Raw genomic sequence first — 17,743 nt, 5'->3', positions numbered from 1 at the left:
TAGTCCAAAAGCGAGTCCATCAGATGCTATAATTTTAAACAATTGCATATGGAATATCTTTGACAGTAGACTAAAAGCAGGGCTATAAATTTTCAACATCAGGAGTAAGTACATGTGGAATATCTAGTAGGCCAAAAATCTTAAGAGTCCATCAGATGCTTATAATTTCAAAATGATTAATCATGTGGAATATATACTGACATTAGAATGTCTAAAAGCAATAAATATAAAACAAGACTTGTTCATGTGGAATATCTAAGACCATACAAAATTGCTGTAGTCCATCAGATGCTTATAATTTCAAAATGATTGTCATGTGGACATTTATACTGACACTAGAATGTCTAAAAGCAGCTATAATTTGAGACTTATTGACATGTGGAATATCTAGTAGGCCAAAAACAGAGTCCATCAGATGCTTATAATTTCAAAATGATTGTCATGTGGAATATATACTGACTGTAGAATTGTTATTTATTATAGTCTCACCTGTTACATCATTTTGATAAAAACGTACATACATAATATATACATGATAAAAACTATACATAACGTAAGACAATATAAGCGTAAAAGTAACGAGCCACCCTGTACAGAGTTACGAGAGACTTCAAAATTATAACATCTATAAAAACATTCAAATGTGAAGAACTGCAGTCACATGTCTAAAAACAGCCATACTTTGAGACTTGATGTCATGCGGTATATCCAGTGGGACTAGAATGAAACTAGCAGATATTGATAATTTCAGAGTAGTTGTTATGTTATCTAGTTTGACAAAAACAGGTCAAGCAGATGCTTATAATATGGGACTTGATGTCATGTTGTATAACTAGTGGGACTAGAGCGAAACTAGCAGATAGCTGCAGCCTGTCCTCGTCACCCTGTCTCCTTCTCAATCTTCCTTCTCTGCTTCCTGAGGTAGTTCCAGATGTACATGGGATGACCAAAGCTGACCACCATCATTGTGATGAAGAGGATGTCAACCTGCAGTGAAAGCCATAAGTCAGTAGGGGGAACAAAGCCCACATTCATGCTGGAGGGGTCAGCATGGGTACTACAGATGTGTACCCTAGTACGTTTCTGTATAAAGAAATATACCCGAGCCAAAATCTGAATACAGAAATGTACCCTAGGACGTGCACATTCAGCATTGTGCTGTTTTCTTAATCGAAGCTGTCATACTGTTGTTTTAAATGCACTTGAATGTGTTCTATAAGAAACGAGCAGACACAGTAACGAATATTTTACGATGCATAATACCACTCTAAATCAGCTGATCGGGAACAACTACATTTGGTTTTCGGTTTTGGGTGAGAAATATGGACTCATCCTATGTTTAGGATACAGGGAGGTTTCTGTATTTGGACTTTGTTTAGAGTACATGTCTGTATACAGAAAACTACCTGGGGTACATTTCTGTTGTACCAGTGCCAACAACGACCCCATATTATCAGTGTAACACAAGTTATCTCTACAAATGTTGCTGTAAATGTTTGTTGCAGGGCCAAATATTGGCCTTAGATATGTAAAAAATGGTATGGTACAATGATTAAAATGATTGTTACATGCTACAGATGATGGACAAAGTAAGATCACAGACTTTGTTTAGTGAAAACTGACGGCTATAGCGAACTATAACTGTCTGACATAAAAAAGTTGTGGACAAAGTAAGATCACAGACTTTGTAGTGAAAACGAATATAACTGTCGACCTCAAAATCAGTGTGGACAAAGTAAGATCACAGACTTTGTAGTGAAACGAATATAACTGTCGACCAACCGCGTGACAAAGTAAGATCACAGACTTTGTAGTGAAACGAATGATAACTTTGTAGTGAAACGACCAAGCGTGGACAAAGTAAGATCACAGACTTTGTAGTGAAACGAATATAACTGTCGACCAAAGTAAGTGTTTGTAGAAAAATATAACTGATCCTGCAGATCACTTTTTGTAGTGAAACGAATATAACTGTCGACCAAGCGTGGACAAAGTAAGATCACAGACTTTGTAGTGAAACGAATGTAACTGTCGACCAAGCGTGGACAAAGTAAGATCACAGACTTTGTAGTGAAACGAATATAACTGTCGACCAAGCGTGGACAAAGTAAGATCACAGACTTTGTAGTGAAACGAATATAACTGTCGACCAAGCGTGGACAAAGTAAGATCACAGACTTTGTAGTGAAACGAATATAACTGTCGACCAAGCGTGGACAAAGTAAGATCACAGACTTTGTAGTGAAACGAATATAACTGTCGACCAAGCGTGGACAAAGTAAGATCACAGACTTTGTAGTGAAACGAATATAACTGTCGACCAAGCGTGGACAAAGTAAGATCACAGACTTTGTAGTGAAACGAATATAACTGTCGACCAAGCGTGGACAAAGTAAGATCACAGACTTTGTAGTGAAACGAATATAACTGTCGACCAAGCGTGGACAAAGTAAGATCACAGACTTTGTAGTGAAACGAATGAAACTGCCGTATGAATGAATGAATAAACTGAGTAGGCATGTATCGTACTGTACAGTATGTCTTCTTCTTTCAGTGGAATTTCGTGAATAGCCAACTACGGATATAACAAACTCATTTCAGTGGTCCCTTGGAGTTTTCGTTATAAAGGTATTTTACTGTATATCAAGCTGTAAGATGTAGAGTGTTACAAGACTCAGTTGTACAGTAACTGCAGTAACACAGGGGTCAAACTCAGATCTTCATGGAAGACAAGCATGAGTTGCTGAAGACCAGATCTAACCCCGATCTTCACAGGGTACTTACCACAAGTGGGTTGTTGTCTAACGGCCCCTGTATCAGGAGAAACAGTGGGTACTGCAGCATCCCAAATATTGCTGACACTGTCAGTATCACCCCTGTCGCCTTCCCAAAGTGCTCCAACGGATATCTGAATCACGCAGATGGAATCATGTCACTTCAAGGAAATGGTAGTTTGAACAGAGAGAAACTGCAACATCTTGATTACTTGAACATTTTGTATGCATGCTCACAGATCAAACAATATTTACATGTGATATAATTAATTGCTAACATTCTCAGTGTACACAATTTGTTGCTATGGATATGACTCACCATTTTTGTTTTCTGAAGGGTCAAGGTATGTTTGGACAAGAGTTCGCTCTATAGAACATACTTTATGGATAACAACTTCTTTTTATTCGTGAGTGCGACGTTTCGATACAGATTCTTGTACCGTTGTCAAGCATAATGGAACATGAAGAAGGGGGAAGTATATATATGCTGGATGTAACAATGTAACAAAGAAAACAACATAATTAACATAATTGGCTAGGCAGAAAGCTGATGAAGCCAGAGAGTAGACAAAGGACTGGCGTGGAAGCCAATGATGTACAAATAATAATGAGATGTTTATACAGCAGAGTTTATACAGTAGATTGGGCTTGGTGGATGAGTGCATCATAAGCGGATGGAATGAAGTATCCTTGGTCTCGGTTGATGGCGGGCTTTTGGCGTTTGATGTGGATGGCTTCGGTGAGCTTGCGTTTAGTGAAGTCTGCTTGTTTGTTTAGCTCACCATGCTAAAGACCCGGTTTCAATTCCTAAATTGTACAATGCGGGAAACCCATTTCTGGTATCTCCAAGGTGATATTGTTGGAATGTTGCTAAAAGTGGCATAAAACCATCTTGGTGACCAGTGTATACCATGATAAACTTACGCGTTAGCTGCAAAGGCAAAGTTTGGTCCGTAGATGAAGGAGCGGCAGACGCTGTGGAGGATGCAGGACACGTACTGGAGAGGGAGGATGGGGATCGCCACCAGGATGGTGAACACCAGAGACAGACCAGAACACATCAGAAACGAGGCCAATGACGCATGCAGACGCTCTAGACAAACAGAAGAAAGAACAATTGTTGCCTTTCCTTAATTGTTTATCTCTGCATCTTTGAATATGAGATAGACTTTGGTTAAATATATATGTATCTGGATTATTTGCCTCATTTCTATGGGACTGTTCATAATTTATGGCTGTGTGTGTGTGTGTGTGAGAGAGAGAGAGAGAGAGGAGAGAGAGAGAGAGAGAGAGAGAGAGAGAGAGAGAGAGAGAGAATTTTAAGGGGCACCCAGTTTCTTCTGGGGTGGTGTGTGTGTGTGGGGGTCAGCAAATTTGTACACAAGAATATTGAAAAAAATATGTTTAGAAATTATGTGAAGGGAGGGGGGCGGTCATTGATTTTGTGCATAACACACCTGGGGGTTCACTTATTTTGTACATAATTTTTAGGGGGGCCATACACATTGTACATGTTTCTCCATAAAAATCATCATCATCACCCCTTAGCCATAAAGTATGAACGGTCCCTGACACAAAGTCAGCAATCTTCCCCACTCAGCCACTGCAGCCTCTAGATCATGTATACTAAACAGAAACTTCACATGTGTTACTTTATGTCCCAGCTGGTTCAGTGTATCTCTTACTGACTGCCTGACACCTGTGAACACAGCGCTAGGCAACCGGCTCCATTGGTGTGCCAACATGGCGCCCTGCTCTTGACCATTCTGGTTTTGATGTCTCAAGGCATGAAGATTTCTTCCAAGAGCATCTGACCGCCTCCGTGGTGTAGTGGTTAGAGCGTCCGCCTGGAGAGCGGAAGGTCGCGGGTTCGATCCCCGACCGCCTCATACCAAAAGACATTAAAATATGGTACTTGTTGGTCCCTGCCTGGCGCTCAGCATTAATGGGTACAACAAGGACTGGTCGGCTCGGAGTCAGTATAATGTGTCTGAGTGAGGTATTCATGCTTCACTGCGGCATGGTATCTCAGTGGGCTAGCACTATAAAACCAGCTTCAGTCTGGGCTAGTACAAGCAGCCGCGCATACACATACACACGCATGCATGTCGTCATATGAGCGAAATATTCTCAAGTACGATGTTAAACCCAATTTCACCTCACCTCACCAAGAGCATCTGATACGTGTTCAACAGGATTGAGGTCAGATGATCTCAATGTCCACTCAATGATGACAAATACCCACATTTTGCAGGACATTTAGTCATGTGCAGGTGCAAATGTGTCTTGTGTAGATGTTTATTACGGTTTACCTGTGTCATAATCGGCCAACATATGGACGATGATAGGCCACACGCAAATGGTTTCACATGGTCTTGACAGTTACATGACCCCTAAACAGTGCATTAATGTTACAGGTTACTGACAAATGATACGTCATTTGTCAATATGACTGTCCTCAGCAAGTAATGTCACACATGGCCGTCCTGACCTGGAGCAATAAGATGTCAGATGCTGTACCTGCTTGATGCACATGTGTCCTCTGGTTTTGAACAGTCTGTCTACTGTAGAAGCCTAGGCCCATGCGGACCTCGTGGCCGGGGAGACAGGACGATGTCACGCCTTGCATGCTCCGCCATCTTGAGGGGGCAGAGATGCAAGGAGCGCGCGCGATTGGCCGAAATCTGATTTCCCAGTCACGGGTCCGATGTCGACTATATAGGCCTACCCTAGGTAGGGAATCGTCAGTCATCTGATACCCGCATCGGGTAAGTGTCTAGCGACTTCGAGTCTTGCATCAAGACCAGGTTAAGTTTCCACGTATTGTTTGTTGTTTTAGGGATGTCGTGTTGATTTAGTGTTAGCTTGGGAAGGGGGAGAAATAGCATAGGAATGAGTAGGTTTTGTTTTGTTATTTTCGGGGGTAGGTATTAGGGGTTGGACATAGACCAAAGTTAAACTGTATTTAAGTAGGATTTAGGTAGGTAGATATACGTAGGATTGTTTAGACTAATACAGGTTTTTTCCCAATAAACAAGAATGGAAACCTACTATTCTTTTGTTCTGACTTTAATTGAGTTGAATTGGGAGAACCCGCCAGGAACCATTCACACAGAACTTGCAGACAAGATGTACTGACCACGTAAAGAGACCAATTATCAAACACAACGCAAAGCATTTTACTTCAGTAACCAACCGACACTTGTCACACATATACAACGTTCTGCTGTCACTGGGCGTCTATTTTACATCTATCACGCGTTAGGTGCCTATTACACATCCGAGCTTGCCAGTGTCAACAAAGATAGCAGTCGCAGTCGCAAAGGTTTGTTCGCAGTACCACTCAGACTTTTAGAGAAATAATACAGACAAATTTTAATACAAAAACTATATAAAAGAACTCCTTCCACATCTTTCAGAGTACCCTCTGCATCAATTGTGTTGCCAAGTTTAATAGGTTAGATAATTTAAGAAGAGAAAGTTGTGATTGGTACGCTCAACTTCCCAGCGTAGAGACCTGGATGGATAAAAAGCCAACCAAGGGAGGTAATATTATTATCGGGGCCAAGCCATGGATGCATCCAGGGTATAGTGGACAGTGATCGTAATGTATACCCTGGAGATTATCGAGGATGGTTGTACTAATGTGGGGAATCAAACCCAGGTCTTCAGCGTGACAAGCAAGCACAAGTCACTATACACTATAGTCTGTTTGCAGTGAAAACGTACCGATGAATGTCACTTTAAACCAAAAAGTAAAACAAATAAAGTGAAATTAAGACTGCAAATCCTCATGATTTTACCTTGCCAATTGAACATTTAAATCTCAGAATTTAATTCGACTTAGGATTAAAGTTGTTTAACAAACAATCACAGTTTCACATGGCTATTATTGGTTTGTATTACAAGAGGGTATGCACATCAAATGAAACACCGAAAACGACAAGGTTTGTTATAAGTTAACGCTCTTAACGTACCACACGTGCATTTGTTTCACTGTTCCAACTACTGCACTTACCCCCTTGTAATACAAACCAGTAATAGCGATTTGAATCTACAACAACTTTTATCCTAATTTGAATAAAATTTTGAGATATAAATGTTCAATTGGCAAGGTAAAATTATGAGGATTCGCAATCTTAATTTCACTGTATTTGATTTTCCTTTTTGTTTAAAGTGAAATTCATCGGTATGTTTTCACTGCAAACAGACTATAGGCTACCCCATCGCCCCGCACTATTACATGTCTCTGGTGACTCTCTTTGTGAAACAGGACTGAGGTGAAGCGGCAGAGGAAAGAACAGATTTGTTTCCCATTTTAAAGTTTGTTTGTTTGAAGTTTATTTTTATAATGCCACAACTACAACGGCATGGTGGTGGTCGTCCAGATAGATAATCGAGGCGATTTTTTTCCATTTGTGACATGACAAACATGCCAGTGATCATTTTTTCGTCATCAGTATGATCTGAAGAACCAGATTCTATGACACGTGGTCAACTCATGGGCTGCTGAGACCAATTCTATGACATCTGCATGGGCTGCTGAAGACCAATTCTATGACTGCTGAAGACCAATTCTATGACATACATGGGCTGCTGAAGACCAATTCTATGACATACATGGGCTGCTGAAGACCAATTCTATGACAAATACATGGAAGCGATTGCTGAAGACCAATTCTATGACAAGCATGGGCTGCTGAAGACCAATGACATACATTGGCTGCTGATCTATGACATACATGGGCTGCTGAAGACCAATTCTATGACAAGCATGGGCTGCTGAAGACCAATTCTATGACATACATGGGCTGCTGAAGACCAATTCTATGACAAGCATGGGCTGCTGAAGACCAATTCTATGACATACATGGGCTGCTGAAGACCAATTCTATGACATACATGGGCTGCTGAAGACCAATTCTATGACATACATGGGCTGCTGAAGACCAATTCTATGACAAGCATGGGCTGCTGAAGACCAATTCTATGACATACATTGGCTGCTGAAGACTTCTGGGTTGCTTGAAGACCAAGCCTACTGACAAGCATGGGCTGCTGAAGACCAATTCTATGACAAGCATGGGCTGCTGAAGACCAATTCTATGACATACATTGGCTGCTGAAGACCAATTCTATATGACAAGCATGGGCTGCTGAAGACCAATTCTGATGACAAGCATTGGCTGCTGAAGACAATTCTATGACAATTCTGATGACAAGCATGGGCTGCTGAAGACCAATTCTATGACATACATGGGCTGCTGAAGACCAATTCTATGACAAGCATGGGCTGCTGAAGCTGAAGACCAATTCTATGACATACATGGGCTGCTGAAGACCAATTCTATGACATACATGGGCTGCTGAAGACCAATTCTATGACAAGCATGGGCTGCTGAAGACCAATTCTATGACAAGCATGGGCTGCTGAAGACCAATTCTATGACAAGCATGGGCTGCTGAAGACCAATTCTATGACAAGCATGGGCTGCTGAAGACCAATTCTATGACAAGCATGGGCTGCTGAAGACCAATTCTATGACAAGCATGGGCTGCTGAAGACCAATTCTATGACATACATGGGCTGCTGAAGACCAATTCTATGACAAGCATGGGCTGCTGAAGACCAATTCTATGACAAGCATTGGCTGCTGAAGACCAATTCTATGACAAGCATGGGCTGCTGAAGACCAATTCTATGACAAGCATGGGCTGCTGAAGACCAATTCTATGACATACATGGGCTGCTGAAGACCAATTCTATGACAAGCATGGGCTGCTGAAGACCAATTCTATGACAAGCATGGGCTCCTGAAGACCAATTCTATGACAAGCATTGGCTGCTGAAGACCAATTCTATGACATACATGGGTTGCTGAAGACCAATTCTATGACAAGCATGGGCTGCTGAAGACCAATTCTATCCAAGGGAAGGAATCAGGACCACAGTTTGAATTCAACACTGAAATTAACGTAGGTTTATGTCAATGAGATGCATCAGTGGTAGAGGTCTTACAGCTCTGTGGGGAGGGGTGTCGGTCTACCTGAAGTACATACCCATTCTCAAGCTGTTGTAGATTTTGGCTGCTGGGATCCGTCTGTCCATCAGCCGGCCACTCATAGGACTGGTAAAAATGCCGATGAATTGCACAGAGGCAAAAAAGGATGTGTATTGGCTCACTGAAATTATAACCAACACAACCATTAAACACATGGAAAAACTCATCAACTTTGTGAATGAATCTTACACTGGAGCTCTCTGTGGTACACAAAATGGAAGGACATTGGTAGAGTCAGAAATTTGTACTTTGGAGAGGAAGGGATGAGGGCTTATTAAACCAAACCCTAATGAGACAGGATTGTCACAAATAGAACAGTAGAGATAGGATACTAGCCTGTCTCCCTCTCCCATCCCTCTTACTCCCCAAAACACACCTATCGACAGCCTTATCCCACCCCAGTCCCCAATGGCCTCTCATAACAATATAAGGGTAACGCTATTTTTCAGGGCATTATCATTTGCAGAAGCCCGAGGTCTTTCATACCGAGGGCTTCTGCAAATGATAATGCCCTGAAAAATAGGGTTTCCATTATTACAGCTAAAACTTTTAATAAAATAAAATAAAAACAAACAACAGTTGAAGCATTTACTGCTAACAACAAATGACGGAGATCAATGACACACTTTTTACAAATATGGAAACATCACAGAACAAGACAGATGACGTCACTATTGAGAGTGACGACATTCGACCTTGACCTTTGCCAATACTACCAGTCACCATCTTTTTCAATGCTCAACAACGTTAGAGTTCCAGTCGATGTTTTCATTGTTGCATGTTGTAATTTATGGTACAAGTGTTATGGTTGGCCCCCGGCTAGAAAGTGCATAATGGCACAGGTACATGTGACAAATGTGAGTAAGAAATATCTTCAATACTGAACCCAAGTTCAAACAAGCCATAAGTGATTGAACATCAAGAGCTGAGCTCCTATTGATGTCACGTAACAACGGGCTTGATAATGGCCCGTCATGAGGCACTTTGGGGGCATTATCAAGTTACTGTGGCCTGCTCATTTCTGATAACATGCGGGCATTTTAATGATAGTTCTATCCATTTTAGCTATAAGATGTATTGAACACACCTTCCCCCATCCGCTTCCCCGTCCCACCTTCCCCTACTCCCCAACTACACACACCTACCGATAGCTTTATCCCCACATGCCAGCCTCGTCATCCAGACATTGAACATCCCCACAAAGAACCAGCTCCTCAGCCTCTGGAAGCACATCCACATCAAGTTCCATATAAACAGTGGAGTCTTCATCACCTCCAACATGGTTGGAGTCCTTGTCTGTTCTGGTACAGAGGCAGATAAACCATTGGCACTGTCCCCACACTTCTCATCATTTGTAACTTTATCACCAATCAGAGACTTTCTATTTTCACTTGTGGATTTTTCCTCAATCTTCTTCACAATCATCATGCTTCCATTCTCATTTGATCTCCAAATCACATTGGCGTCAGTGTCATAGTGCCTCTCTTTCTTATTCCTGAAGTGTTGGCATGTAGAAAAATTATAATAACGGAATTTATAATCCGGAGGTAGAGGCCAAGGGAAGTGACTCTTCCTGTGGACGATAACAGTGCTGATAATGACAATGACGAACAGGCAGACTTGAAACACGAAACAGTAGTTGATCTTTATTCCTTGTTCATGTGCCACCTGGAATGGAAAATCCAAAAACTATGAGACAAACCATCAGAGTTGGTGTGCCGATTTCATGTGACTGTGCAAAGTTTGATTTTGTTGCATGTATTAGATTTTGTGTTAGTGAGCAATTCATCAGTCTCAAGTGAAGTCAAACGGACTGTACCATCAAGTACAGATTGTATGTCCAACATGGTACCCTATTATGGTAAGCCACCAGTGAGAATGTATAAGAGTTACCTTGAACAGTAGGAAGATTGCCGCACTGCTGTCAAAGGATCCTGAGCACATGCTGATAAGTGTGGAGCGAAGGTGAGGAATGAGCCCTCCAAGCTGCATGTTGGTCACAAGGAGGAAATACCCTGCATAGCACTGGAGGATGTACCCCGGGTACAGCAGGAAGGGGTTTTCTGTAAGAGAGAGTGTGGATGAAATACCCTGCATAGCACTGGAGGATGTGCACTGGAGGATGTACCCTGGGTATAGCAGGAAGGGATTCTCTGTAAGAGAGTGTGGATGAAATACCCTGCATAGCGCTGGAGGATGTACCCCCGGTATAGCAGGAAGGGGTTCTCTGTAAGAGAGGGTGGGGATGAAATACCCTGCATAGCACTGGAGGATGTACCCCGGGTACAGCAGGAAGGGATTCTCTGTAAGAGAGAGTGTGGATGAAACACCCTGCATAGCACTGAAGGATGTACCCTGGGTATAGCAGGAAGGGGTTCTCTGTAAGAGAGAGTGTGGATGAAATACCCTGCATAGCACTGGAGGATGTGCACTGGAGGATGTACCCTGGGTATAGCAGGAAGGGGTTCTCTGTAAGAGAGTGTGGATGAAATACCCTGCATAGCGCTGGAGGATGTACCCTGCATAGCAGGAAGGGTTCTCTGTAAGAGAGAGTGTGGATGAAATACCCTGCATAGCACTGGAGGATGTACCCTGGGTACAGCAGGAAGGATTCTCTGTAAGAGAGAGTGTGGATGAAATACCCTGCATAGCACTGGAGGATGTACCCTGGGTATAGCAGGAAGGGGTTCTCTGTAAGAGAGAGAGTGAATGAAATACCCTGCATAGCACTGGAGGATGTACCCTGGATTTATAGCAGGAAGGGTTCTCTGTAAGAGAGAGAGAGAGTGGATGAAATACCCTGCATAGCACTGGAGGATGTACCCTGGGTACAGCAGGAAGGGGTTCTCTGTAAGAGAGAGAGTGTGGATGAAATACCCTGCATAGCACTGGAGGATGTACCCTGGGTATAGCAGGAAGGGATTCTCTGTAAGAGAGAGAGTGTGGATGAAATACCCTGCATAGCACTGGAGGATGTACCCTGGGTATAGCAGGAAGGGATTCTCTGTAAGAGAGAGTGTGGATGAAATACCCTGCATAGCACTGAAGGATGTACCCTGGGTATAGCAGGAAGGGATTCTCTGTAAGAGAGAGTGTGGATGAAATACCCTGCATAGCACTGGAGGATGTACCCTGGGTATAGCAGGAAGGGAAACTCTGTAAGAAGAGAGTGTGGATGAAATACCCTGCATAGCGCTGGAGGATGTACCCCCGGTATAGCAGGAAGGGGTTCTCTGTAAGAGAGGGTGGGGATGAAATACCCTGCATAGCACTGGAGGATGTACCCCGGGTATAGCAGGAAGGGGTTCTCTGTAAGAGAGAGAGAGTGTGGATGAAACTCCCTGCATAGCACTGGAGGATGTACCCCGGGTACAGCAGGAAGGGGTTCTCTGTAAGAGAGAGAGTGAATGAAATACCCTGCATAGCACTGGAGGATGTACCCTGGGTACAGCAGGAAGGGGTTCTCTGTAAGAGAGAGAGTGAATGAAATACCCTGCATAGCACTGGAGGATGTACCCCGGGTACAGCAGGAAGGGGTTCTCTGTAAGAGAGAGAGTGAATGAAATACCCTGCATAGCACTGGAGGATGTACCCTGGGTATAGCAGGAAGGGGTTCTCTGTAAGAGAGAGAGTGAATGAAATACCCTGCATAGCACTGGAGGATGTACCCCGGGTATAGCAGGAAGGGGTTCTCTGTAAGAGAGAGAGTGAATGAAATACCCTGCATAGCACTGGAGGATGTACCCTGGGTACAGCAGGAAGGGGTTCTCTGTAAGAGAGAGAGTGAATGAAATACTCTGCATAGCACTGGAGGATGTACCCCGGGTATAGCAGGAAGGGATTCTCGGTAAGAGAGAGAGTGCATGGCACCTGAGGAAACAGGCATACATTTTTATTCAACTCACCTGGAGAAGCTAGAACCTGGCACACAAACCCTATGACGTAGCATGTTCTGAAAAAGTGAAAAGTATGAGTGAAATAAACAACACTGAAATGCTGAACAGACTTAAGACAAAAACTTGTCATTAAATATAATCTATACTCTATGAAACACATAATGAATATTTGAAGTTGATTTGAATAGGTGAAAGCTTCGAGGTCATCGTCGGTATTCCACAAGGTTTTACCAACACAGATCTCCCTGTCATACGTGAATACACACACCTTCACCCAGAGAAACTGTGATCCCCACACCTGAATCAAAATATGAATCTAAACATGCTAATCTAATATAGTGGCTTAACCAAGTTGGTATTTTCATCATGGCACAGATCTTGAGATGATTTCACCAAAAATACCAAACATTGAAATTTTTGCATTATGTGTTTTCTAAATGGTCTGCATAAAATTTACACTGAAAACATTAGACTGACAGCAGGTCTTTCAGGGAGTGTTATTACCACATGTGAGAGAGTGAGTGAGTTGGGTTTTATGCCTCTTTTAGTAATATTCCAGCAATATCATGGTGGGGGACACCAGAAATGGGCTTCACACTTTGTGCCCATGTTGGGAATTGAACCCGGGTCTTCACTGTGACGAGCGAACGGCGTCACCACTAGGCTACCCCACCACCCCGATTACCACATATGATGATAGATAAGCCGATTTCATTGATCCCAACTCAATCTGTAAAATATGTAGCAAAATGGTCTTTGTTTGTTTATTATTTAATGACGCACTAAGCAATATTCCAGCTATATGACGGTGGTCTGTAAATAATCGAGTCTGGACCAGACAATCCAGTGATTGACATCATGAGCATCGATCTATCCAATATACACACTGACATGCATCAATCAAGTCAGCGAGCCTGATCACCCAATCCGGTTAGTCAAATTACTGGTACGACAAAAATGGGTTGCTCAAGACCAATTCTAACCCAGATCTTCCAAACAAGCTTACATGGAAATCCATCTGCAGAATCTGGTTCCAAAGCGGTCATACAGGTATCCATTGATGACACACATGAGTCCAGTGATGAGGGTGGACAGGGAGAAGATGAGGCTGAACTGTTCATCTTGGGGGGCACAGGCCTTGCTCTTGCCTGATTCCGACAGCTTTAGCTGATCGTCACATGAAAGCTCTGTGGGTGGGAGCCCAGAGGCTGGAGCTGCAAAATACAACAGTGTTGATGCATCAACCAAGTTGCTGAGGAGAAGAGGATAAGACTTGAGGAACTTTCTTGTTCGTACTCTATAAAGTAAAGTGTTACTGGTATGTACTGAAAGTAGTCATGCACGGAGTTATCCTATAGATGACATCCTTACCTTGTCAGCTTGCTGACGGGGTTAACCTCTTTGGTCATGTGGACAAGGCGTCCGACCTCAGATCAGAAGGTCCATAGTTTGAATCCCAGCACAGGACTTGGTGCCTAACGTGGGTCTGACTTTCATATTAAATTCAAACAGAATAAGTCTCAGTACCCTGCTATGCAGCCCGGGTCATTCCTTCTGTTGACTGGTACCGGTAAGTATGTAGCAGGGTGTGGAGTCATCCTGTAGATGGCATTCTTTTTTTCTTTCTTTTTTTTTCAATTCAGTGACAGAAATTTATTTGTTCTTTACTGACTGAGAGAGGTATGGTTGCAAGTCCAAATGGACTTCTTCTTTTTTTTTTCTTTTATTCACACCAGTAGGTACAGTCATTTATACAAAAATCGTACACAGTGACAGGTGACAGTTCTAGTTACAATCATTTTATACAAAAATCATACAATCAAGTTTGTATAATTGCGGATCGTCTAAGCTTGAGCAATTAGGTAAGTCGGTGCTATGGGTAATATTACTTGTTTGCTCATGGGTTCATTTGGTTTGTTTTCATAACAGCACCGTATCCTTCTGGGTAACCAAGCGGTAGAAACATTCATACATTATTATACAGATGTCATGCCTAATACAAGCTTGTACATGTTGACAGTTCACAACACATCAGTCTTCAAACATGAGTAGGTACATTCAAGTATTACTGCACAAAGATCATAAATTGTACACATTGAAGAGTCATAACACATCAGACCATGTTGTGTAATGGGAGCCCGTTTACTCCACATTCGTCTGGCTGGTTTTTCATTCTGGCAACATATCTTTCAAAGAAACGATGGAGGATTTTAAGGACAAAATTAAATTTCTAATACAGCTTATGGATATAAATATGTATATCTTTTCCCGTCCGTGAATCTGCACATATTGTAATTCACTATCTCAAAATTGTACTTTAAGCATGTTGAAGAGTCGTGACACATCAGTCCATATTGTAAGTAGCGGTAGCCATTTGCTCATACATCCATTTATTTGGTTTTTCATGGTAGCAACATATCTCTCAACTTGAAAAATATCTTTCAAGGTAGCAATAAAGGATTTGAAACATAGAAATTCATTTCTAATACAACGTATATATATATATTTTTTTCCGGCCAAAAGAATGTGGTTCACCAGTTTGAAGTTTGCGGTCCGTAGATGGCATTCATACCTTGTCAGCTTGCTGACGGGGTTAACCTCTTTGGTCATGTGGACAAGGTATTCGACTTTGGATCAGAAGGTCCGTGGTTCTAATCCCACCATGGGACTCAGATATTTTATGGTCGCTACTCATGCAGCAAGTACTATTTCATTTGATTTTGTATTTTGGGAAAATACAAATTTTCATCACTAAATACAAAATACAAACTACCCAAGACTAAAGAGGATGAAATCTCTGTTACCTGTAGCATTGTTCCAGTGACTGGGTGTTCTACCGGTGGAATTAGCCAAGGTAGTGTAGTACATAGCTGTGATGCTGACACGATGTACGTCACTGGTGTTGCCGACAAACTGCGCGGTGGAGATGTTGTTGACATGCTGTGTAACAGAGACGTTGCTGACGTCACACAGGTCTGCGAAGTAGCCTTCATCTTTGTACACATACACCACTGAGTGCCAACCAAATATCACGCCTGGATAAAACAAGGGAGATAATGTCTCACATTATTTATGACCTGTGTTAGAGTGCCCTAACATTGGAACCTTGTATAACAGACTATATTGAACTTTTCACAAAATCATTAAGTATACTTGGAAGTTGATGTCCCATCCAAGGCCTGGTTTTTTAAATTGACCGGATCGGGATCGGGATCGGTGAGGTGAGGTGAGGTGGTGAGGTGAGGTGAGGTGAGGTTCGGATCGGTGAGGTGAGGTCAGGTCAGGTCAGGTCAGGTGAGGTGAAAATGGATTTAATTTTCCATTCTACTGCACTCTGTATGTGTGTGTGGTCTGTACAAGACATATGCATGCAAATGCTTCTACCTTTCTGGTTGGTTGGTTGGTTTGTTGTTTAAAGCCGCACTCAGCAATATTCCAGCTATATGGCGACAGTCTGTAAATAACAGGTGGTATTAGCTAACTCATAAGCTGACAAATGGTTTTGAAAGTGAATTTCGGTTACAAAAGTTGGTTGGTTGGTTGGTTTGTTGTTTAACGCTGCACTCAGCAATATTACAGCTATATGGCGGTGGTCTGTATATAATCGAGTCTGGACCAGACAATCCAGTGATCAACAACATGAGCATCGATCTACGCAACTGGAATATGATGACATGTGTCAACCACCTGATCCAGTTATTCGCCTCTTACGACAAGCATGGGTTGCTGAAGATCAATTCTCACCTGGATCTTCACAGGTTTCTACTTTTTTAACTTATACTGGTTTTACAGTTCTAGCCTGCTGCACTATAGCAGGGACACCCATCTCAGACACAGAACACTGACTGAGGGCATAGAAATCCTTGTCTTATCCTCTGGATGATGTGTGGAGGACAGGGAAACAACAAGTACCATCTTTTGATATGCTTGGGATTGGAATGGAACCTCTGACCTACTATTGTTACCACTAGACCACAGGGGCAGGCTCTTTACAATAATGGGTCAGCTGTACCATGCAGAATCTGTGGGTCATCTCATCCGGGACAATATCAGATAAGCCCCAGGGTCAACACATGCAGCCGAGAATATGAGGCATACATTGCAGGGGTCAAGTAAGGATAATATCAGGGATAAATATAATGACCAAATGCAGGGTTGGTGTGTACATGATATGTAATGTGATATTGTCCTATATGTTGACCTCAGGGTAGGTAGGTTACTCTGAAGTTAACACACAGGACAATCAGGGGTGGATATAACTATAAACTTGCCAGTGTACTCCGGTACAGTGGCACATGTAAAATCACATGCCCTGATAATTTTTCCACTATACCGGCTGATTTCATAGTTGATTTTTTGAAGAAACAACATAGTTAACGTTGGAAAGTCAACTGGACACCAGTACAGCGTGATATACAAATTTGTTTGCCCGACAGAAAAAAACACTGGATTGGAATGTCGGGCAATGGGTTATTTCCACCCCTGGACAATATTACATACCTACCAACTCTGAGGTGAACACTCAGGACAATATCACATCTATACCTCCCCTGAGGTCAACATACAGGACAATATCACATCTATACCTCCCTTGAGGTCAACATACAGGACAATATCACATCTATACCTCTCCTGAGGTCAACATACAGGACAATATCACATCTATACCTCCCCTGAGGTCAACATACTGGACAATATCACATCTATACCTACCCTGAGGTCAACATACAGGACAATATTACATACCTACCAACTCTGAGGTGAACATACAGGACAATATTACATATATACCTCCCCTGAGGTCAACATACAGGACAATATTACATCTATACCTCCCCTAAAGTCTAAACACTGGACAATATGACATATATACCTCCCCTGAGGTCAACACACTGGACAATATCACATCTATATACTCCCCCTGAGGTCAACATACAGGACAATATCACATCTATACCTCCCTGAGGTCAACATACAGGACAATATCACATACATACTATAACATACAGGA

General features: G+C 42.3%; 1 protein-coding gene across 1 annotated transcript in view; it reads right to left on the bottom strand.

Annotated features, from left to right (window-relative positions):
- Positions 1-543: 543 nt before the first annotated feature.
- LOC124256266 (solute carrier family 43 member 3-like) overlaps positions 544-17,743 on the bottom strand; it is a 34,476-nt gene continuing 17,276 nt past the window's right edge. The window contains exons 3-11 of the mRNA XM_046690234.1: positions 15,537-15,767; positions 13,739-13,946; positions 12,742-12,788; positions 10,730-10,899; positions 9,982-10,504; positions 8,835-8,957; positions 3,699-3,867; positions 2,785-2,908; positions 544-987 (exon numbers count right to left, since the gene is read on the bottom strand). Coding sequence (XP_046546190.1) covers positions 880-987; positions 2,785-2,908; positions 3,699-3,867; positions 8,835-8,957; positions 9,982-10,504; positions 10,730-10,899; positions 12,742-12,788; positions 13,739-13,946; positions 15,537-15,767 — 1,703 coding nt within the window. The 3' untranslated portion in view covers positions 544-879. The remainder of the gene's footprint in view (positions 988-2,784; positions 2,909-3,698; positions 3,868-8,834; positions 8,958-9,981; positions 10,505-10,729; positions 10,900-12,741; positions 12,789-13,738; positions 13,947-15,536; positions 15,768-17,743) is intronic.

This window comes from Haliotis rubra, unplaced genomic scaffold (assembly GCF_003918875.1).
Source record: "Haliotis rubra isolate DU_JTF1 unplaced genomic scaffold, ASM391887v1 Scf621, whole genome shotgun sequence".
NCBI lineage: Eukaryota > Metazoa > Mollusca > Gastropoda > Lepetellida > Haliotidae > Haliotis > Haliotis rubra.
This window is presented reverse-complemented; position numbering and strand designations above follow the sequence as displayed.